This window comes from Cornus florida, unplaced genomic scaffold (genome assembly GCF_030987335.1).
Source record: "Cornus florida cultivar Cherokee Brave unplaced genomic scaffold, ASM3098733v1 CherokeeBrave_3.0.0_Hap2_Chr11, whole genome shotgun sequence".
Classification (NCBI taxonomy): Eukaryota; Viridiplantae; Streptophyta; class Magnoliopsida; order Cornales; family Cornaceae; genus Cornus; species Cornus florida.
The window spans coordinates 85,143-109,416 of record NW_026775581.1 but is presented as its reverse complement, the minus strand read 5'-3'; the positions used below and the strand labels follow the sequence as shown (position 1 = coordinate 109,416).

Below are 24,274 nucleotides of genomic sequence, written 5' to 3'. Positions count from 1 at the left end.
TCCGTTATCGGATCATCCTTACGGTTCATCACAGGACACGCTGGCCTAAAAACCAGGGTCGTCATAGTGGTGGTGACCTTTAAGGGAGAGGCAGGGATTTCTGTTCCCATATGATCTAGAATTACTGAATCTAGAGGAAGAACGGAAGAAGAAGTTACTGATTTATCTGGTTTTTTCCATTTGACTTTAGTAAGAACATTGACGTGATTATAACAGTTTTCTAGATAATCAAAAAATTTGATTTCTAGCTGGTGTTCTGTCATAAATCTTTGCCAATGACGGAGGATTTTTTGTTGTTCCTTCTCAGTATGATTTTTTCAAAAAGTTTTTCTTTTTTCTTTGTTTTGTTGAGAGGAATATTCTTCATGTAACTTGGGGAGATTATATTTAAAAGGTTTACTAATGGTGTTTAACGAGGGATCGACTGGGTTGATGTTACCAATGAAATCTGAAGGGGTAGGTGAATTAGGTGCAGATTGAGCCTTGGCTGGAGGAGTTTGTTCATAACAAGGATGACTAATTTGTTCTTCAATGTGAACACCTTTTAACTTGAGATCTTTGAACTGTGGATTAAGTCTTGAATTTTTTCTTTCAAGAGGAGGAACTGAGTTACTTTCTTTGTCCTGATCTAGTCTAGAGGAAGTAGAAGGATGGGAACGGGTCAGAAGGCGTTGTTCATCAAAGCTTATTTTAACTGTTCCATCAATATATTCCTGGACTCTATCAAGACTACAAATATCATTTTGTATTTTTAATGGATGATTTTCATTCTCAAGGAACCATTCATTTGGTAAAGAAATATCTTTCCAAGCAATAGTTTTCTTGAGCTGAATATTAGCATCAGCAGAACTACTTTCAATTAATAGAGTATGACCCTTAGCATCCTTTTTTATGGCTTTAATGTTGAGATTTGTTCCTCTTGTCTTATAATAAATTCGGTAAATAAGACCTAGAGGTTGTGAACCAGGGAGCATCTTGTAACCGGAAGTCTTAACATTAAGGGTTAAGGCTTTTAATAAATGAGGATTAGTGAGGCTGAGGGTTAGATCAGGGTAGCAATTAAAATGAACTGAACCATTACAGAGACTGGTTTCGATTATTCCTAAGAGACTATCATCATATTCTAGGAATCTAGCATCACGAAGAGCTAAGAGTACTGAGACATTGAGACTAGTACCGCCAAATGGATTAATAGCCACTTGGACTAAGCCTATGTGAATAAAATTGGATCCATAATCTTTGTGTTTTTTAATTGCTTTACTAGTGAGTAACTGACATCTTTCATGTTCTTTGGACAAGGAGTAGATTTGTTCTACTGTTTTAACTGTGTAGTCACTAAGAAAGGTTGACTTGAAGAAACTAGTTTTGTAGATTTCTCTGGTTGGAATACGAGGAATACTCCAATCACTAAAATCTAAACTAATGTCTTCAACTTGGTATTCTTCTTCGTTAACTATGTTTGGAATAGGGGGTAGGCTGGTTCTGGATCTAGAACTCATTGAAGAGGAAGACCTGAATAACCTATTCATGTTTACTTATCTCAGACTACCTGTGGTTGAATGACTGAATAAAATATACTATTTTCATGACTCTCTCAAAGCGATATCTAATTCCTATCCACGCACTCATCTACTCATGCCGTCCCGCTCAGGCCTCTCTTGGGTCTTACTGTTTGGCTCAGGTCTTATTGTTTGGATCTGGACTTATAGGTAGGAATAAGAGTACAATGATTTAAGAATCAATAAACAGAATGATCTAAACAAAACAATCGATCGAGATAAGTCGGAGAGAAGACACATAATAGATTATACAAATATTCACGAATAAATGGCTCTGATACCAATAGGGGAAACACACAATAACTTAAAACAAGTTAAACATTAAATTAAATAAGGCGGTGTATAACCGACCAATATATATATATATATAACAAGATAAATAACTAAATATTAAACTGATATTAAAATCAAAAAGTAATTACAAAAGGTTACTGAAATAAACTTACAAATTAATGTAACTGATAGAGGTTTGAAGAATACAGCATATTGGTGAAGTATTACATTCAGAAAAGGTAAATAAACTATATATATATATATATATATATATATATATATATCTCCAGGAAAAAAAATGACAAATCAAGCTTCTTAAATATCAACAAAGAGGGACCCGCGGAAACCCATTTTTCCTTCTCTTTTCGCTGCTGCTCTCTTTCTCCCAATACCCACCATCAGATTACATATATATAATATGTAACAATGAAAACTAAATCAAAGACCCAAGACTAAATCATTAACATCAATAAGTGGGCTCCTTGAAATTGCAAATTTCATCTCACTTCCTTTCCTTCCTCCCATACTCGGCTGATCCCTTCCCTTTTGCTTCCTATATCTTCAAATGCAATTTATTTATATATCATACATGTACACAATTGCAATAAAAATCAAAATCCAATCAACCCACTTAAATAATTTAAATGGACAAATCTCCAATGAAAATTATAATAATCAACTATGACAATTAAAAATCATGAAATAAAAATAATTTCAACTCTTAAAAATCCGGGTTGTCACATATGCTCTAGGCCTTCAAGCTACAATGGCATATTAAATGTCATATGAGTATAATGTGTATACAACAAGTTCAATCATGACTTCTACTCATGGAATACTATCTTGTAATCATATACCAAGTTGCAAATTATAAATTAAGCAAGAATATAGCATCAATACTCAATTACCTCAATGAAAGCATACAAATGAAATTTAATTAAATTAAATAATTAAATTCCCAAGATTTCAAAGCAACTTCAAGAATTCTAAATATAATATATGTCAAAGGTTATATCAAGGCCTAATTTAATATCAAGTCACAAACTAATCCGACGTTAGTTACAACTAGACAAATTAAACTTCCTACAAGAAAATAATTAAATAAAGTTTTATAAACTCATTCAAATATTCTCAATTTAATATATGTTGAAGAATATGTCAAGACATTGTTTAAAATCAAGTTATAAGTTAATTCTACACTAGGTACAACTAGACGAATTAAATTTCATACGAGAAAATAATTAAATAAAGTTTTCTGAACTTATTCAAATATTCTCAATTTAATATACGTTAAAGAACATACCATACTCATTACATATATCAAGTCAAATGTGAATTTAAATGAATGTAACACTTGAATATAAATTAATTAAACTAACTAATTAATTTTTCTAGAATTTAAATCAATTTCAAATGACTTCAAATAATTATATGTCAATGGTACTATCATGGTAATCACATATATCAACTCAACAACTTAATTAAGTAAGTGGAACAATTAAATAGAAATTAACTAATTTTAAATAATTAAATCTCTAGATTCTAAAACAACTCCAAATGACTTTATACTAATACAAGTTATAGATCAAGTCACGGCCTTCAAGAATATCATGTCCCAGCTTTATTTCATGCAAGGTATTACAACCTATTAATTTAAAAATTAAGTATAAGACATGTAAATAATTTATTGTAAGTTATAAAAACAATTATAACACTTAGATTAAAAACCTAAATCATCCCCTACCTCACAAGAGGATTGTTCCTCTTGAATCCAAAACAAATAAAGGAAATTTTGAATTTCCTTCAAGGGTTATATAGAGGACAGTGAGGCAATTATTTTTTGTTTTAAGCTTTTGAGTCTAAGGTGAGTGGAAGGAGGTCAAAACCAAGGTTTTAAGCCTATGTTAATAGTTTCCTTCAATAGTGGCTAAGGTTTTATGTGAGGAAGATGATGAAATAAAAAACATGTAAAATGAAATATTAACCCCCTTTGGTGTAATCCTCCACTCACTTGGTCAAAGAAAGTCAATTACATCTAGTCTTGTACCATGTCTACACACACACAAAAGCTAGACTTTAATTAGAAACTTACACTTGTCATTAATCCAATGGTTCATTCTAGGCTTAATCTAAAGCCTACACTTGTCATTAATCCAAGCTAACAAGTGTACCAATGTTAGGCCAACAAGTGGGTGAATCTCCACCCTCCTCATGTTATCATCCAAGGCTTAACCAATGAGATGCTTACAAGTGGCCCAATGAGAGCGCGACACTTGTCACACTTTCCGGTAATTACAAAAAGGTCCTTTTTGAAAATATCTACCAAAATAAATTACAAAAAAGGTCTCTAGGAAATAAAATAATTACTTTCTATGATTACGAAAAACCCCAAAAATAAATAATGTTTCCGAAGAAACTATGCATCCATGCCCTTTTACGTAAAAGTAAACAACTAGCATACTTTTCTAGAAAAGTAAAAATACACAAAGCATGTAATTTAAATATCATAGATGCATGCAAAATCGGAACCAAATCCGAGCACAAAAAGTGAGGTTACGCGAAGAAAAACCATTATCAGGAAAAAGACAAAAAGTGAATAGTGTCAAAAAAAAAAAAAAAAAAAAAGTGGAAATGACTCGGTCCTTAAAGGAAGTTGTCAATCCGAAGGAAATAGTCTTAGAAACCATTTCCGAGCACTCAAGACGACACTAAGTGATGAATAACCGAACTCTAAAAAGAAAATTCAATGAAAAAAATTCATCTGTAAAATTTTTAAAAAAGGAAAGGAAAGAAAATGACCGGGTCATTACAACCTACCCTCCTTAAGGAAATTTCGTCCCCGAAATTAGGAACTTCCCGAGGAAAACCGAACAAGGACCTAACACAAGGTCACACTGAGGAAAAGTTCTTAAAGAACTAAAGAACAACTCCAGAAGCCTCAAGATCCAACTGATGGAACGTGAAGCCACGAACCGAAAGCAACCCCTCAAACGAATTGGCATGTCAACTCAATATCAACCACTAAGAGAATCCCAAGACAACAAAGCGTCGAAACACAACAAAAGAAAAGTGCGACATGGCAGTACGAACAATGACCAGAACCCGCCCACTACATACTCAAATGTGTGGTAGCAATAACAGTGACTAACGCCTGCCCACACTTACTCGTAAGTAAGGTAGCATTGACGGCAATTAACACTCGTCCATAACATACAACTTTATAAGGTAGTATGATAGTATAAGGCACTAGTTCATAACCTACCCCAACCAGGTCAACCCCAAAAAAATTTATCAATACGAATGACATCAATGTCAGAAAAGATCATTACGAAAAATGCTACGGGAACCAAGCATCTTGTGAAAGTTAGGGTACCTAATCCCAAAACTCTGACAATAATGTCATAGGCACCGTTACGCTTAAGGCCTTAAATCCTTAATGCAAGTAGAGTCAGCAACTCCTACATTGTAAAACACCTTTATCAACAACCTCCGGTCACGAATCCAAAGCCTAACAAGTCTATGCCCTCAAGCCAATAGATCGGACTCTACGAAACCGAAAGACACTGTCTTAAATAAAATACTTAGGCATGCATACAAGTTGTATAAGCATGAAATACATTCAATATAACATTTATATAAACCTAAAACATCCCTTACCTCACTTTGAGATGAAATCTCAAATCCCCACCGAAAGGAAATCGCTCCAAATCCGACAATACTTCTAGGTTATGTCGGGGACTACGAGGGAAGCAACTTTAACCCTTGAGGCACCATGAAAATCCAAGCCCGAACTCAAAAATAGTCAAAAATGGTTTCTAATAAAGGGGAAAGGTTCGCCTCGTCAAGGCCTATGATAAACACTAAGGTACTACGGCATTTTATAAAGGGGAAGGAGGTCGATTTGAGAGAAGAAGGATGGCAGCCCCCTTGGGCAACCATGGCTGATTTACCGTAGTGTGAGAAGAAGAAGAAACCCATGTTTTAATTTTATAACCCCCTATTTATAGTAAAACCCTAAAAGTGCCCCGAAAGGGCCTCGCCAGGTCCGGAAAAGTGGAATTTGTGTAGACGCGCTCAAACGGTAAAACACCCTGAATGAAAAAGAACCGACATGAAAAAAAAAAAAAACAACGGAAGAAACGACATCAAAAATCGAGTCCCGTGCAGAGAGATATGCCCAGAACAAGTTCGGCAGCAACCGGCTCTGAAAACCTTAAAACTGGGGAAAAACGACTAGAAGGAAAATCTAAAAGTACACGACTCATGATGAGTGCTCAAATGTGACATATTTTAGCACCTAAGTTAGGGTATCTTAGTCAATTCATTTATCTTATTTTCATGTCTTAGTACTTATTTGTGTTTTTGCCTATTTCAGGTCAATAAAGTTCAAACAGGCTAATAAAAGCCATTTAGCTCAATTTTGGAGCTAAGGAGTAAAGTTGGAAAGAAGCCAAGAAAATTGCACCAGAGGAACTTCGATCGATTGAAAGAAGTCCCGATCGATCGAATTCGGCTACAATCGATTGAAATAAGGCGGTGCCAGCTTATCAAAGTGGATAGGGCCGAGAAGATATTTTGCTGACACGTCAGCTTCGATCGATCGAAGATAAGTGTTTGATCGATCAAGAATCTTTGATCGATCGAGATGACTGTTGGCAGTGTGTTGTCTAATTCTCGAGCACACCGAACTCTACCTAATTTGTGTAGCAGCGAATTTCCTTCAATCATAGGCTGTATTTCTGACTTGGTGCCTACTCAAAGAGGTTTGTAATAGATTAATTGAACCATATTGTAAAGAATATCATAGAGTAGATTTTTTAAAAAATATAGAAATAGTTTTCTCTCTAGAACTAGGGTTTTTGGAAAAAAAGTAAGGATGAGGATGATGTTGCCAACCTCCAAGCTAGCCCTTGAGGGTTCCATGACCACTACAATGAGTGGTTAAATCCTTCTCTTGGGGCCAGAGATAGCCCTTAGGCTTGCTTCCTAAACCTAGATTTTGTGTATGATTTTTACTTGATTTGTATGGATTAATGCTTTCAATTGATCATTTAATTCTATCCATATGTCTATGTATGCTAGAATGAATGTTCATGTGTTTTTCTCTAGATTTAATGAAATTGATGCATATCTATGTGTATTGATGTTGTTAATCTAGTGATGGTCAAGGTATAGTGCTAAATTGAAGATTCTTGAGGTTTATTTGATGGTTCATACTTGTTTCTTGATGGATTGTGTCACACCCTTAGTTTAATTAGTTTAACTTTCATGTCACTAGCTTAGTTGTAGTGTAATTGCTTTAATTTCTTAGATAGGTGGACAATCCATTCTTGTTGTTTGATGTTCCATACTCATGAGTGCAAATAGTACATTTCTATAGAATATTGTGTATGCACTAATTGTGGTTTAATTGAATGGTTTTTGGTCTCATTTGATAGGTTGTGTTATTCACTAGATTGACTAGACAATCTATGCTTATTTGCCATCCATTATGCATTGTTTGCAATTGGTGACACACACACACATTTTACAACTTGAATTTCCCTATTAATTTATAATTGCTAGTGTTTGGTGAAGTGAAGCTTAGTACTGAACTCTAAGCCCTAAGACCTCTCTCTCATATATCTTTCCCTAATTTCTAGATTGTTACTCTCTGGCATTGTTTTAATTGAACCATAGTTTAATCAAATCAAATTCGTGTTTTAATCATTCGACCTATTACTCCATCATTGATTCCAAAATACCATTCATTTCCCTTGAACGATCCTTACTCGCTCTAGCTACATTAATAGTTAGTAGTGGTAGTGGCATTCTATAAATTTAAACTTAGCCACACTTTACAACACCAATTTGGTGGTGCACATGACCTCCGACTACCAACTTGATGAAATGTGAAAATGAATCCTGTATGAGGATCCTAGCTCAAAGTGAGGCATTTTGCAATAATTTTCGTTAATTGTATAATGGCCTTTTCAAAAGAGATAACTGCAAAACTGCTCAGAATGAAAATATCTTCCAAAAGATATTTTCTTAAAAACCCCAAACAAAAATATCTCCAAAATATATTTATGAAAAACACCCCAAGAAACATCAATGTTTCTGAAGAATCATTTCATCCACGCCCCTACGGGAGAAAGAAACAACCGGCGAGCTTTTCTCTAAAAGTAAAGCTATGCGTTTTGAGGAAATCAACTGGAATGAAAACTTGTGAAGTCAAAACTTAACTCCGAACACGGAAAGTGAGGTTCTGCCAACAAAGTGACAAACGGGAAAATGACGAAAAGTGTATAGTGTCCTAAAAATGAAAATGCGAAAATGACTCGGTCCTTAAAGGAAGTTGTCAATCTAAAGGAAAGAGTATCGGAAACCATTTTCGAGCACTCGAGACGACACTAAGTAACGAGTAACCAAACTCAGAAAAGAAAAAAAAAACACAACGGAAAAAATTTATCTGTAAAAATCTGAGAAAAAGGAAAGGAAGGAAAATAATCGGGTCATTACAGGTTTGATCTTCAAAGTGGAAGACCAAATCTTCAAGGGAAAGGGTTCAAAAATGGAATGTGGAGGCTAGGGTTATAAGGTCCAACAATGGTGGCTAGAGAGGGTTTGTGAGGAAGAAGGAAAGTTAGTGGAGAAATGTGTATTTCTCCACTAACTAAGGGCTTTGATGGCCAAACACACATACACACCTACACTACCTTTCTCACACACATATGGAACACCAAATCTAGGCCTTCCACTTGTCAACAAATTAGGCCTCTTCACAAGATCACATCCTAGGTCTACACTTTTCACCATCTTAAGCCTCCTCACAAGTTGAACAACGGGCGATCAGAATTTTTACCCCTTTTCTCTCTAGAATAGGCGATTAGGGTTGTTTTAGTTCTCCTATTCATGTGACGATGGCAACCACCATGGAGGAGGCCCAGACCTCCTCCTTACAGCCGGCATTTGCTTCTAGCCGGAATTCGTCTCCTATACATCCCACATATAGTAGTCTCTTTAATGATTCAACATCCTCGTCATTCAAAAACTTGAAATATCACATGGAATGTCACGGGAAGAAGGTTTCAATCATTGAAGCAGATGTGGCGGATGAAGTTGCATATTGGAAATCGTCAGTTGTTGGATATGTTATGGGAAAGAAGCCCTATTATCCATACTTCAAAGCATTTGTAGCGAAGTACTGGGCTAAAGATTTCATGTTGGTGAGATTTCCTAATGAAAGTGACATATAAACTGTGTTATCTAGAATACACACATTCAAAGGCCACCCAATCATTTTGAAAAAATGGGATAAGAATGTTAATCTAGTGAAAGAAGTGATGGAAACAATTCCGGTGTGGCTTCAAATTTTTGACTTACCTGTTCATTGCCGGAATGAAAGTTCTATATCCAAACTTTGTTCCTCGTTTGCCAATCCAATTTATATGGATGATCCTGAGAATCATAGAGACAAAGGACAATTTGTTAGGGTAATGGTTGAAGTGGAGGTCAAGGGGGAATTACCCGAGTCCATGGTCATTGATATATATGGCTGTGATTGTACAGTAGGTCTCGAATATGAATGGAAGCCTACATTGTGTGGGATATGTAACCGAATTGACCATACTGAAGCACAATGCCCACAAAAGGTGTTACAGGTGTTGCAGGTTAAACCAAAGAAGGAGACTGAACAATGGGTGGTTAAACAGAAGGGTAAGATGGTGGAGTTAAAGGGTGTAGACCAAGTGGTTGATACTATTACTAGCAGAGAAATACAGAGTAACCCAACCAAGGAAACAACTATATCGAATAGTTTTGCTGTGCTTGAAGAAGCAGATGTAGAAAACGGGGCAGCTATGGAAGACAGTAGTCATAATGTGGAGGTTGAGGATTGAAAAAAGACGGAGATAGATCATCATGAAGATATATGGAAAAATCACTTGGGGATACACATGGGGATACGATAATGGCTGAGGTAGATGAGATATAGTATGTTATTCCCATTGCTGCTATACATGAGGATTTTCCTGAGTATACAGATGGTGCACAGGGCACTTGTTAAAAAATGATTGTGTTTGGGGAAAAACAAACTGATGATTTGGCTGATGCAAAACAGAATTTAACGGAGGTGGAAAACAGTGTTTGATGATGACTTGGAGAGTAACAGTCCAAAGGGTGTTGAAATTAAAGGTGGGGGTCAGTTTCTCGGTAGAGGAAAAAATTGCAGGTTCCTTCATCGGATAAAGTGACTCGAGCCAGCAGTGCTTCACTGCCTTCTCTTTCTCAATGTTAGGAGCTTGGAATGTTAAAGGCCTTAATAGGTCTCCAATGCAGAAGGAAGTAAAGCAATGGATAGCTGAAAATAAATTTGCTTTAGTGGTCCTTGTTGAAACTAGGGTTAAAGAGGGTAAGGCTAGTAGAATCCAGACTAAGTTATGCCCTCGGTGGTCTTGGTTGGCTAATTATAAGTCTCATTATTTGGGAAAAGTGTGGTTTGGCTAGGATTCTTCTATGTTTGACGTGGTTTTGCTTCAATATGTTATTTCAGGTTAAGCATAAAGTTTCTGGATGTTGCGTCTTTAGTACTGTTGTGTATGCTACTAATAGAGCTATGGATAGAAGCTTATTATGGGGGATGCTTAAGGTTCATGAAGCTAAAGTTACTGGTCCATGGATTGCTCTAGGTGATTGGAACATGGTTCGGGCTAATCATGGGAAGAAGGGAGGTAAACGTGTCTCTCAAATTTTATTAGATGAGTTTAATGGGGCTATTTATGACATTAAAATGGAAGATTTACCAACGAATAATGGTGATTGGTCTTGGTGTAATAAGCAAGGAGTTCAAACTAGAATTAATGCTAAATTGGACAGAGTTCTAGTTAATTCAGCTTGGTTGCATTCCTTTACTGACTCTAAAGTGTATTTAATTGCTGCTTTTCTGTATGATCATTATGGTATGGATGTTCATCTGAATTTTGTGAGCTCTCTTAGACCTAAACCTTTTAAGTTTCTAAAAATTTGGTGTATGCAAGAGGAGGTTAAGGAGGTGGTGGCTACATCTTGGAACATTGGTGTCTCTGGAAGTCCTTTACATGTTTTACAGAAAAAATTGAGAGAGGTAAAGAAGGCTGTGAAAGAATGGAATGGCAAGAGAGGAATGCTATCAGATCAAGTTCAAATTGCTAGAGGGAATCTGATTAAAATCCAGATGGATTTGATGAAGGAGCCATTTAATTCAAATTTAATTAGTCAGGAAAAAGATGCCAGTGGTACTCTTCAACATCAGTTGGAGTTAGAAGAAATATTGTGGGCTCAGAAGTCTAGGGTTAAGTGGCTTAAAGAGGGAGACAAATGCACTTCTTTTTTCTATAATTTGGTGAAGCAGAGAAGATGTCACAATGCTATTACAGCCTTGGAGAATACCAAAGGGGAGAAATCTAATGACCCTAAAGTTATTAAGGAATGGTTAGTAGAATATTATACTGACCTATACAATGATGTGGGAGGGGTGAATGAGGAAATTCTGGAGCCTAGAAAAAGGCTAACTCAAGCTGAAGGTATATCTGCTGAGGAAATTAAAGCTGTGGTTATGCAGTTTAGTCCTGATAAAGCCCCGGCTTTCCAGCTAGATTTTTTCAAAAATACTGGGGGATTGTAGGTCCAGAGCTGGTGAATGGTGTTGCTTACTTTTTCTCTACAAGCATGTTACCTAAATGAGTGAATTCTACTTTCGTTACTCTTATACCTAAGAGTAATCATAGGGATAAGATCAGCGATTATAGACCCATTGCGTTGTGTAATATCATATACAAGATTATATCCAAAATTTTGGCTAACAGGCTCAGTAGTGTTCTTCCAAATTTGATTGGGCCTGAGCAGTCTGCATTTATTAAAGGTAGGAGATTGCATGATAATTTTTGGTTGATATCTGATTTAGTAAAAAAATTTGGTAGGAAAAATGGTGATCCAACTATTGCTCTGAAAATTGATCTTAAAAAGGCCTATGATTCAGTGGATTGGGGGTTTCTACAGAAGGTTTTATTGAGTTTTGGGTTCAGTGAGAAGTGGATTAGTTGGGTTATAGAGTGCACTTCTACAACCAATTTTTCTATTCTTTGTAATGGAGTGCCTGCAGGTTTTTTTTCAGCTTCTAAAGGCCTCAGACAAGGATGTCCCTTGTCTCCACTCTTGTTTGCTTTTGTCACTGAATATTTCTCCAACCTTATTGTTAAAGCTATTGAGGAGGGGAAGATTAAGAGGTGTAAGGTTGTTCTCAAGACAGGGCTGAGCATTTCCCATGCTTTTTATGCTGATGATTTGGTTATGGTGGTGAAGGCTGATGTGAGTACTTTAAAAGGTGTTGAAGAAGTCCTTCAGAGATTTAAAATTAGTGCTGGGCTTCAGGTTAATAAAGATAAAAGCTCCATCATTTTTTCAAAAGCAGTGAGAGGAAGAAGAAGATTAGCAAGAATTCTGAATTTTCAAGTTGAATCTTTCCTTTTCAGGTATCTTGGATTACCTTTATCTAATAATTTACTTAGGAGTGGTGATTACAGAATGCTTCTTGACAAGGTTGATGCTCGATTAAGACACTGGAATACTATTAATCTCTCTTTGGCAGGAAGGTTAGAGCTAATCAAGTCAGTTTTGTTTTCATATCTGTATCATTGGTTGTTTGGCTTCAAAATTCCTTGGGAAGTTAAGAATATGCTGGAAAGAAGGTTTAAGAAATTTTTGTGGAGTGGTAAACAAGAGATTAGAAAGATGTCTCAATTGAAGTGGAGTAAAGTCACATTACCTGTTGGGGAGGGTGGTTTCAATATTAGGAGAATTATTGACATTGATCGTGCAACAAAAATGAATATGTGTTGGGACTTTATTCAGAAAAAAAGGATAAATTATGGATTCAATGGTTGCAAGCAGTTTATTTAAATAAAACTGTGTTCTGGTTGGTGGTTCAAAAAGCTACAGATTCTGATGTTTGGAAACATATTCTGGGGATGAGGGATTTGATCCTTGATAAGGCCTTGTTTCAGGTTGGTGATGGCAATCATTTTAAACTTCTTATTGATCCCTGGTGTAATGATCACTCTCTCATTCAGCTGTTTGGAGCTGCTAGGTTCAGAGGGTTGGATTGGCAGACAAAACTAGCTTCTATTATTGATCATGTAGTATGGAGTCTTACTGAAAATCTTGAATTTACTCAGAATGTCATTCAGCAAGTGATTATTCATGAGGGTTCAGATCAAATTAAGTGGAAAGATGGGTAGTTCACTCTGAAAGCAGCATGGAATAGTTGTAGATCTTCAGCTCAAATTGTGAAATGGCCAGGTTTAATTTGGAAAAAATGCAGGCCCAGAGTCGCTATATGTGATGTTATTATTCTTCACAATAAAAATTTGTCTTTTGTGAATCTACAAAAAAGAGGGTCACAACTGGTCTCGGTCTGTCATAATTGTTATGCAGGAGCTGATACTAATGATCATTTATTTGCCTCTTATGATTTTGCTTCAAGGATTTGGAGAGAGATTTTTGAGCTGGTTCACATACAATGTTCTAGATTTTTGTCTTTGAATTAAGTGGTGGAGTGGTTTACTCAGTATACTGTGATAAATCTACCAAAGCCAACATTCTAAGTGGTATTTTTGCAGTAACAATTTGGAAAATTTGGTCTGTAAGGAATAATGTGTTACATAGTGGGATTCAAGATCAACCTACTCAGGTGGTGCAAGTTATTATTTGGGATGTAATTACATACCTGAATATTAGTCTTGTTGATTTTTTGATAATTTTTGGAGGTTGAACTTTTCCTTTGAAGTGGAGGTTATATGGTAGTAACGCCCAGGTTCAGGTTCTTAAGTTCATGGTTTTGTTCAATCTTGGGGAAGTAATTTGAGAGTTTGTATACACATGCATTGCTGACAGAATTGTTCTTTCTCTCAAGTTTAGTATTCTGATTGTTTGCAGTTTGACAGCAGATTTCTGAGGATTGTTTGTGTTGTGTTGTCAGATTGGTTTTTCTCGAAATTCAAGTCTCTTTGACAGACTGGTTGAGGCTTGGAGAAGCGGATGTTTTGTTTCTCTCCTTGGGGTTCTTGGCTAAATCAAGTTGAGCAGGGCAGTTTATGCTCTTGTGTTTATTTGTTTTTGCTTTATTTCTCTAAGGTTTTGTTGTTTTATTTTTATTTTTAACGGTATTTGGACTTAGTTCAATTACCTTATCTGTATTGGAGTTTATTCTCCTATTGTAATTGTACTATTTTGAAAATTCTATAAAAAAATCCCATTCAAAAAAAAAAAAAAAAAAAAAAAAAAAAAAAAGGCCTCCTCACAAGGCTTAATCTAAGCCCTACACTTGTCAATACCACAAGCCACCAAGTGTTCCAACCAAAGGCCAACAAGTGGGTGAATCCCCTCCCTCCACATATGTAATACCCCTAATTTTAAAAGGAAAGTCTCGGCATTTAATTTATTATTTTATTGCATTTTTAATTGATTAAATGATTTATTTGATTACGTGGCTATTTTTTTTTGTTTTATTGCATTTTTAATTGATTAAATGATTTATTTGATTACGTGGCTATTTGTTTATGTATTTTTAATCGAATTATTTGTTTAAATTAATTTATATGCTTAAATGTTATTTTAATTAATTATTGGTATGAATTAATTTGTTTAAATGCTAAGTGATGATGTGTATTTATTTGTTTACATGCTATGTGTTTATTTGTATTTAAATTATTTGTTTTATTTTATTTTATTTTAAAAGGAGTTGCATATGGATAGTAGTAATGAACGAACCATTTAGGTTCATGGACTACTTGGGTAGGAGGTTTAATGGGTAGGGATATTTACCCATGAATAGTTGTATTTATATATTTATGATAATATATATATATAGGGATAGTTTTAATAATTACTATTATTATTATTATTATTTTTATGAAAAGTTAGAATTATATGTATTGTTATTATTATTTTATGGAAAGTTAGAATTATATGTATTGTTATTATTCTTTTTATGGAAAGTTAGAATTATATGTATTATAATTAAATATATTATATACATATATGTAACAGATTTGGTATATTTCTATTTCTATTTTCTATTTTCCTTTTCCTTTATTTTAATTAAGGTAAGTTGGATTGGGAATAGGATTTTATATTTTATAAGTTGGAATGGGAATATGATTTTATAGTTATCTATATATATAGGTATTGAGGGTTTGTAAAAAGGTTAGAAAACTCTATTCACGTATAAAATATAAGAGAGAGTTTTAGAGAGAGAAAGAAGAAGGTTTTGGCAAAGAAGAAGGCTAAAATAAGGAAGAAGGAGGCTTAGATTTATTTGTATGATTTTTACTTGATTAGATGATGTGTAGTTATTTGGTAATTAATTGTTAGGAATTAAATGATTTAAATGTTTGTTTCATTTCATTTTATTTTAACGGTTATGGATAGTAGTGATGGACCAACATAATAGGTCACATGGGCTACTTGGATAGGAGGTTTAATGGGTATGGATATTACCCATTGATAGTGATACATATATATCTGTGTATATATGTATATAGGGTTATTATATTTATTAATTATCATTAATAATTAATATTATTAATAACTTTAGTTAGATATGTATATTATATATATATATATATATATATATATATATATATATATATTTACGTTGGTTGGTTTTATAGTAGTATTATTATTACTATAGTACTATTTTATTTTCCTTTCTTAATCATTAAGTCAGAGAATTGGTTTGCTACTAGGATTTAATTAGGGTTTTATATTTGTAATATATATATATATAACTATAGTCTGGAGGAGGCTGTGATTTTATACGTATTATATATTTTAGCATATAGAGAGAAGGAGAGACTTACAGAGAGCGAGAAAGAGAGAGCCGAGAGTTTAGAGAGAGAGAGAAAGAAAGGTGCGGCCAAGGGAGCTTAAGGCCGAACTCAGGGAAAAGAAAGGAGGGTCTGTGCGTGGGCTAGCACGGAGTAGCAGAGAGGTTTGACGGCAGCGCAAGTCATCAGAAAATCAGAGAAGAAGGAGATTTGAGGTTTTTGTTCCGAAACCTTAAAAGGCAAGTTCTTCTCTTACTCTCTCCCTTTGATCTGTGTTTCTATACATAACTAAGAAATTCCAGGGGCTTAAACAACATAATTGATTAATTATGCATGTTTGAATCGGATTAGAACAGAGGATTTTTATATCTTATTCATATGTTCTTGATTTCTTTATTCTTAAATTTTTGATGCATGAACTGTTGTTTAAGTTAAATCTTTGTATGTTAAAACACTTAAAATAATTTACTATGGACGTATGGGACTTAAATTGGAGCTTTGGACTCTTAACTATGGAGTTTTTAGGGTTTACAGAAGCTAAACCAATGAAGGAGACGAAGTCCAGGCGAATAGAGCTGACTCAGTTGCAACTGAGTCGACTCAATTGCTAACCTAACTAACTCGGTTGGAACTGAGTCGACTGAGTTAGGGCCTTAGGAAGAATAGAGCCGACTCGGTTGGTAACCGAGTTGACTCAATTGGTAATCGAGCCGTCTCGGTGGCAACCGAGCCGACTCGGTTGGGCTGCAACTTGGGTTTTTTAGTTTTAATGGCCAAAATTGTTTTAAACTAGATTTAATCCTTACGGATGGGTTTAATGGACTTGGGAAGATCCTAGAATGCATAATATACCTATATATGCTAAGGAGGTGGATAATTCGGAAGTTAAATAACCTATATGTTGTTTAAATTGGATGAATGGATTAATTTAATTGCTTTAACAATTGAAATTAATGTTTAAATGGTTTGTAAACAATGTTTATGAACCTTTATAATGTTTATCTGAGATGTAGGTTAATTACTTGGAAGGTAAGTTGTATTTGCCTAAATAAATACAATATTTATCTATATGATGTGTATCATTTTATCTCTGGATTAATTGATGTACTTTACTATCTGTTGCATAATTTATTGGACTGTATGGTTTAATGCACCGATATGGGACGGTGGCATTCTAAGGACGGATTAACCAAATAAGTTAAGTCTTACCTATTTATTTATAAGTGAATAGATTAACCAAAGAGTTAAGTTCTCCTTATTCGTGTCAGGCCACTATATTAGATGGATGACATTTATTTTATGCTTATACAGATCTTTATATATATGATTATGATGCTATGATATAAGCTTGAGTCTCAAGATTGCGTATATTACCAGGGATGTGTAGCTAGATATAATGCACTTGTGTACCTTAGTAGATCTAAGTACTCATGCTCACTATATGTGCATTTTGCATGTTGCCTACTATTCAGGTTGAGACAACCTTATAGTCTAGTGAGATTCCTTTAGTGTATATATATATATATAAATGGATTACTTAGCTATTGTTGAGTTGACTAGGGTGTATACGTGTATCGAGTCTCTGTTTGGATTATAGTAGAGTAGAACTTGTTCGTGGACCTGACCCACTATTATTTTTTATGTGTTCGACAGTTCCAATCTTAGAGCTTGTTCGTGCTGAGCAGAGACAGTTATTCACTCTTCCGACTACGTAGAACTCTTCTTCATGTTTTAGTTTTGGATTTAATTTCAATTCAGTTATTTTTCCAGTTGGGTTATTATTAGGAGTCCACTAAATGGATTCCCGAGTTGTAATGATATTGGAGGTTTTGGATATTTCATTTGGAGGATTATTTAATTATTCAATTAAGGAGTTATTATTTAGTTCTCATTCCACATATTTATTTATTCTTATTTTCTTTTTGTACTCAATGCTTGTTTATTACTTAATTGTTTGATATTCCCTCGGGTTTGGGCTTGGGCTTGATCAACCCATGTCTCAGAGTCGAGGGGTATCACAGTGTTTTACCAGAATCTACGTCTAAAGCCTAATGAACATGGAGTACTACTTTTATACATTGATGGTACTATGTTCCGAATTGATCCATGGACTACTGCTACTGTTATGGGATGTTCACATCAATGCCCTGCCAAATTGGAGTCAGATTTCACTCCTATACCAGATGATCTCACTACTACTCCGATGATTAATCGCCTTTGTGCTGGCATTTTTTTGGGTCCAAAGAATAACTCAACATCCAAGTAAGCCGTGCCATTACATCTATGGTTCACTGATGTCCTTCTTGCTCATAATGTGTATACCCTATTAGTCATCGGTTTGAACGCTAGTAAGATTTTTTGTGTGCTTTATATGCTATACATTTTGGCCATTATGTGTCTTTTCTAACATTCATCTGGGGGCAAATTAAAAAGTTTTATGATGCCGTGATCAAGAAAAATCCAGTGACAAAGATTGGGCTTTTCCTTTCCCATTTTTTATTTATTGGTTTATTGACTTTGCTCACTTGGATATTTTAACATAATTTTGACATGGAAGTGTTAGCATGCTTTGATTAGTTTTGATATTGTTAAAGTTTAACTTGTTTAGAAGCATGACTTGCTTCATTTTGGACATGTAATATGAACTTAAGTGTCTTATTTTGATTCTACATTAACATATGTGTAATGAGGTCAAGGGCCAAACTCTTTTGATGTATTGAATATATGTTAAATTTTAGCCTATTTTACTTTCATGTCCTTATTATCTTGGGCATTTTGGTCATTTTAGGTTACATTTTAATTTTGGTTCAGACCATGGTTGATTAGAGGACTCGTTTTTAGGGGGGCTTGCTTCACAAACATTTTCCAAAAAATTTCGTTGTTGCTTTGAAAAACAGGTGTTTTTCAAAAATTTCACGGTTGTAGCAAATCCCATCACGATCGATTATGAATTTTATAACTAGTCGCAGATGGTTACGATCGATCGTACCTGTAATTTTTCATAACTGTTCATCGTTCGTAAATTTTTTGACCGATCGCCAATGTTACGACTGATCGCACTGGGAACCAAACCTTGCTTTTTTCACCGTTCGTTATTTTTACGATCGGTTGCAAATGTTGCGATCGATCGCATTGGGCATCATTTTGTCATGTTTTTTTGTAAAACTTTGGAAAAAATTTTCTTCTTCATTCTAACTTCAAATCAAATGATTTTTTTGTTTAAATTTGTTAATTTTTTCGTTGTCTATCCAATGGTATGCATGGTAGCATCCAATTTTGTTTAAAATGACCATTTTACCTCTAGTGGTCACTTTGTCCGTTTTAAACCCTAGCTCCGCAATTGTTTTCTTTTGAGTCTCATGACTTCTTGGGAAGTCACTTTGGCGTCTTAGAGGTGGTATTCACCTCTAGAGACTTCTTTTCTTTCGTTGCTTCCGCATTTGGGATTGGTTATCGGACCAGCTTCGGGTTACTCGCTGACACACCGGGTTCTTTAAAATTCGGGCCATCACAAATATACACACTAAAGACTCTCACTGGACTAAGGCAGACTCCACCGGATAGTGAGTATCTCATGCAAAGCGTACACAAAGTTGGTCACAAGTCCCCCTTCTACTAGGGCATACACATTCCTATATTGTAATACCCCTAATTTTAAAAGGATAGTATTGGGATTTATTTAATTGTTTTATTGTATTTTAATTTATTATTTGATTACGTGGCTAATTGTTTCTGTGTTTTAATTGAATTATTTGTTTAAATTGATTATGTGCTTAAATGATGTTTTTTAATTTAATTTATTCGTATGATTTTATTTGCTTAAATGATGTGTAATTATTTGTATTTAATTGTTAGGATTAAATGAATTAAATGTTTATTTTATTTTATCTTTAAAAGGAGTTGGATTTGGATAATAGTAATGGACCAACCAATTGGGTCACATGGACTACTTAGATAGTAGTCTTGATGGGTATGGATTTTTACCGATGGATAGTTGTACATATATATATGGGTATATACATACATATATATACACATACATACATATATATATAAGGTATTATATTCATTAGTATTATAAATAGTTAATATTCATAACTATAGTCAGTATTATATATATAGTTATAATGTTATATATATATAGTTATGTATTCATGTTAGTTTTTAGTAGACTTAGTATATATACATATATATATATATATATATGAATATATTTTGTTTTCCTTTTTCTTTTCTTATGAATTAAGGTAATTACATTTGTAGTAGGATTAGATTATAGGATTATATATATATAGTTTATGTGTTTGTGAAAGGGTTGAAAAACCCTATTCACGTAGACACAAGGAGAGGCAGAGAAGAGAAAACACAAAGGAGAGAAAAAAGAGGTTTTGGCTAAGGGACAAGGGCCGAACCAAGGATAGAAGGAAGGAGGTTGGTTATGGGTAAACTAGGATCAACAGATAGCTTCGAACGTAACCCAAAGGGTCGACAGGAAAAGCAAGGAAGAAGGAGATTAAGGTTTTCAATCCGAAACCTTAAGGCAAGTTCTTCTTCTATCTATTTCCCTTAGATCACGTGTTCTATACATGCTTAGGACAACTTCAGGACGATTAATTGGAAGTAATAAACCTGTTTGCATGCTTAAAAAGATTTTAAACATAGTGTGTGATTTAAACTGTTAAGGGTTTTCATGTAACTTGTATGATTTGATAATGAAGGTTGAATATGAATGGAAGCCTCAAGTATATAAGTTTTGTAAGAAAATGGATCATCTCGAGGCTATGTGTCCTTTGAACAAAGCTAAACCTCTCAAACTAACGGATAAGTGGGTGGTGAAGCCAAAGATCAAAGACCAGGAAATAAGGGATTTGGTTAGTATTCAAGAAGAAGATTTGCCAAAGGATGGGAATGAAGACTTAGAGGGTTTTACAGTTCAGAAAAAATCTAAAGGAAAGTCGAAGGTTGGGTAACCAGCATCCCAGACCATGATAATATCACCTAATGCTTTCCAAGTGCCTGATGAAATTCCTAATAAAGAGAAGGTTGTGAAGACTGGGCTTATAGTTATTGAGGAAGAGAAGAAAGATGAAGCGGACTCTATTTCTTCTACTCCATGTCAATTGGAGTTATTGGAAAATGCAGTTTCTTCTCAGGAAGTTATCAAGGAGACCGAAGAGAAAACAAGTTAGGAAGTTTGTAAAGAAGTGGATACAGTTTCTCCAGGAGGGGGAACTTCTTCTAAGAAACAGAAAAAAAAGAATAAAAAGAAAGAGGTTGAGGTTGATAATAGTGTGAGAATCACTAGAGGAATGTTAGCAGGTGGGGCTGTTCCACCAAGTTTGGTTTTTCAGTGATAAGGATGTGGAATGTTAGGGGCCTCAATAGGCAAATAATGCAGAAATAAGTTATGGCTTGGTTGAGTGGCTCCTCAATTTTTTTGTGTGGTTTGGTGGAAACTAGAGCAAACTTCTCAAAGTTTAATAAAATCAAGACTCGAATCAGGTATAGCTGGGAGTGGGTTAACAATTATAATGCTGATTTTGGTGGCCGTTTATGGTGTGGATGGGATTCTTTGAAAATTAGGGTGGCTGTTATTGTATCTAAGAATCAGCTGATTCATTTGAAAGTGAATGTTAAAGGGACTAATATTAAATTTTTTATGACTTTTGTTTATGCTAAAAACACTACTATGGAAAGAGTTCAGTTATAGAGGGATTTAGAAGATGTTACTCAAGGGGTTGATGGTCCATGGTTGTTATTGGGTGATTGGAATATTGTTAGGTTTAATAGTGAGAAAAAGGATGGAAGAATTCATCCTCCAAGGGTTTTTGCAGATTTTAATAATATAATTGATAAGTTGTGTTTATCTAATATGCCCGTGGCCAATGGAGTTTACACTTGGTGTAACAAGAGATTTAGCAGTAGGAGAATACATGCTAAACTAGACAGAGGTTTGATAAATGAGGAGTGGGCTTTGGCTTATCCCGAGTCTTATGAGTTACTGACCCCCCATTGACTTCAAATCATTGGGGTTTATGTATCAACCTGCTTATACAGATTGCTTCTAGACCTAAACCTTTCAGATTCTTACTGGTGTGGAACAAACAACCTATGGTAAAAGATATTGTGGCTGCTACTTGGGGTGCTCAGTTCAAGGGGAATTCAATTTCCAAATTGTTATACAAATTGAAACTTTGTAAAAAGGCTATGAGATAGTGGAATATTGAGAAATTTGGTTCAATCTATGAAGAAGTTATCTCATGCAGAGATAAATTGGCAGAGTTACAAGTTTTATTGGTTGCTGATCTTACAAATGTTGAGCTGATTAGGAAGGTGGATGAGTGTAGGTCTAACTTATAGGTTGCAGTTTCAAATGAATCTATTCTTTTAGCTCATAAATCAAGGGTTAATTGGTGAAAGAACAAAATAGATGTTCCAAGTTTTTCTATTATAAGATTAAACATCATAGAGCAAAGAGTAATTTGACAGTTATACATCAGGATGGGGTTTTGATCACTAATCCAGATGTGATTAGTAACTTGTTTGTGGCTCATTTTCAAAAGGCTTATTTAAGGGGTGGTGATAGCTTAATTGAACCTACTCAAAAGTATATTAGGAAACCTTTGCAGGAGGAAGAGGTGTGTATGTTAAAGGCTGAAGTTACAAAGGAAGAGGTGAAAAATACAATCTTTAAGATGGGATCTGATAGAGCTCTTGGTCCAGATGGATTTACAGCTAGATTCTTTCAACAATATTGGTCAATTGTTGGGGAGGATTTTACTGCAGTAATTATTCAATTTTTTAAAAATCCAGTCGTGGGTAAAGGCTCAAACAGTACTTTTATTACTCTGATCCAAAAAAAGAAGGATGCTAATCAGGTGATTGATTACAGACATACTTCTTTATGTATTGTGTTTTATAAAGTGGTTGCTAAAATTTTAGCTAATCGATTAGCTAAGGTTTTAGGGAGATTAGTTGGAAATGAATAATTAGCCTTCATACATGACAGAAGAATTCAAGATAATATCATCATAGCTAATGAGCTCATGAAAGGGTTTGGGGCTAAGAGGACTAGTCCAGCATTGGCTTGGAAAATTGATTTGAGAAAGGCTTATGACTCAGTGCAGTGGAACTTTTTGCTGAAGTTATTAAAGCTATTTGGCTTTGGGGATTAGTGGATAAGGTGGATTACGGAGTGTATTTCATCAATGTGATTCTCTATTCTCATTAATGGTACTCCACAAGGTTTCTTTCAACCAGAGAGGGTCTTAGGTAGGGGTGTCCTCTGTTCCCACTTCTTTTCACATAGGTTACTGATTATTTTTCTGGTATGATGGATTTGGAAGTTCAGAAAGGTAATGTGGTGTCTTCTCAAGCTGTTTTACAGGCTGGTTTACCTATTACTCATCAATTCTTTACAGATGATTTTTTTTTGTGATCAAAACAAATATGGGGAGTGTTTTAACTGTGAAAAAGTTGTTGACTCAATTCAAAAATACTACTGGTCTAGCTGTGAATAAAGATAAATCTGAAGTTTATCTTACTAGATTAATTAGAAGAAGGAATTCCATTATTAGGTCCTTGGGTTGTAAGGTAGGAAATTTACCTTTCACTTATTTAGGATTACCTATATCTAATAAAATACTGAGGAGAGTTGATTGTTTAAGTTTGGTAGATAAAATTATTTCCATTACTTCTAGATGGAATGGTCTTTATTTGTCTATGGCAGGTAGGGTGGAGCTTAGTAGAGCTGTTATTATTCCAATGGTTTAGTACTGGACATCAGTCTATGCTCTTCCTATTGCTGTCTCTAGTTGCATTGAAAGAAGAATGAGGAACTTTGTGTGGGGTCATGTTGAAAATACTAAAAAGATGTATGGTATGAGATGAAGAAGATTACTGCTCCCAAAGAGGAAGGGGGTTTGGGATTAAGAAGAATCGCAGATATTGATACTGCTGGGAAAATTAGTCCTGCTTGGGATTTTTTATTATCTAAGGATAGGTTGTTGGTGGCATGGTTTTCACATTGCTATTTAAAAAAGGCTTCTTATTGGAATGTGATTCCTAAAGTTGCTTCTTCAGCTGTTTGGAGGAGTATTATTGATGTTAGAGAGCTTCTGAAGGTTAATTGCAGATACATTATTAGAACTGGGCAGAATGTTAAAGTATTTATGGATCCATAGTGTGAAGGCAGGTTCTTGAGAGAACTTTTCAACCATAGGATTCTTGGGTACTTGAGTTGTGATAAGAAGATTAGTATGTGTGGTTTCATTATAGATGGTTAATGGGATGATGACAAACTGAGCAACATTACACAAGAGCTGATGTTGCTATTTAAAAATTAGTTAATAACAGGTGGGGTGGATCAGATTAAATGGATTCAAACTTTTTGTTTCAAGGTTGCATGGGAAGCTGCTAGAGTGAAATTGGAGGATGTGGTTTGGGCTGGTTAATGTTGGAGTGGGGGGAGTCTAAGATGGTCGGTTCATTCTATTTTGGTTATACAGAAAGCAATTGTAACTCAGAATTTTTTACAGAAAAGAGGTTTTAATATAGCAACAAGATGCTATCTATGCTATAGAGATGTTGAAACTTTGG

General features: G+C 34.8%; 1 protein-coding gene across 1 annotated transcript; it reads left to right on the top strand.

Annotated features, from left to right (window-relative positions):
- Positions 1 to 9,783: 9,783 nt before the first annotated feature.
- LOC132285935 (uncharacterized) lies at positions 9,784 to 20,646 on the top strand. The gene is made up of 6 exons (XM_059788172.1): positions 9,784 to 9,792; positions 10,366 to 11,471; positions 11,657 to 12,684; positions 12,789 to 13,083; positions 16,690 to 16,705; positions 20,395 to 20,646. Exons 1-6 carry the CDS (start codon positions 9,784 to 9,786, stop codon positions 20,644 to 20,646), a joined length of 2,706 nt encoding a protein of 901 aa, XP_059644155.1.
- Positions 20,647 to 24,274: the final 3,628 nt, after the last annotated feature.

Bases quoted from the DNA above. Each gene is read 5' to 3' on its own strand.
- LOC132285935 (XM_059788172.1), top strand. The intron at 11,472-11,656 runs GTAGGTCCAGAG...TTTGGCTAACAG, and splicing joins TTCAAAAATACTGGGGGATT to GCTCAGTAGTGTTCTTCCAA. The intron at 12,685-12,788 runs GTTGGGACTTTA...AAAAAGCTACAG, and splicing joins TGCAACAAAAATGAATATGT to ATTCTGATGTTTGGAAACAT.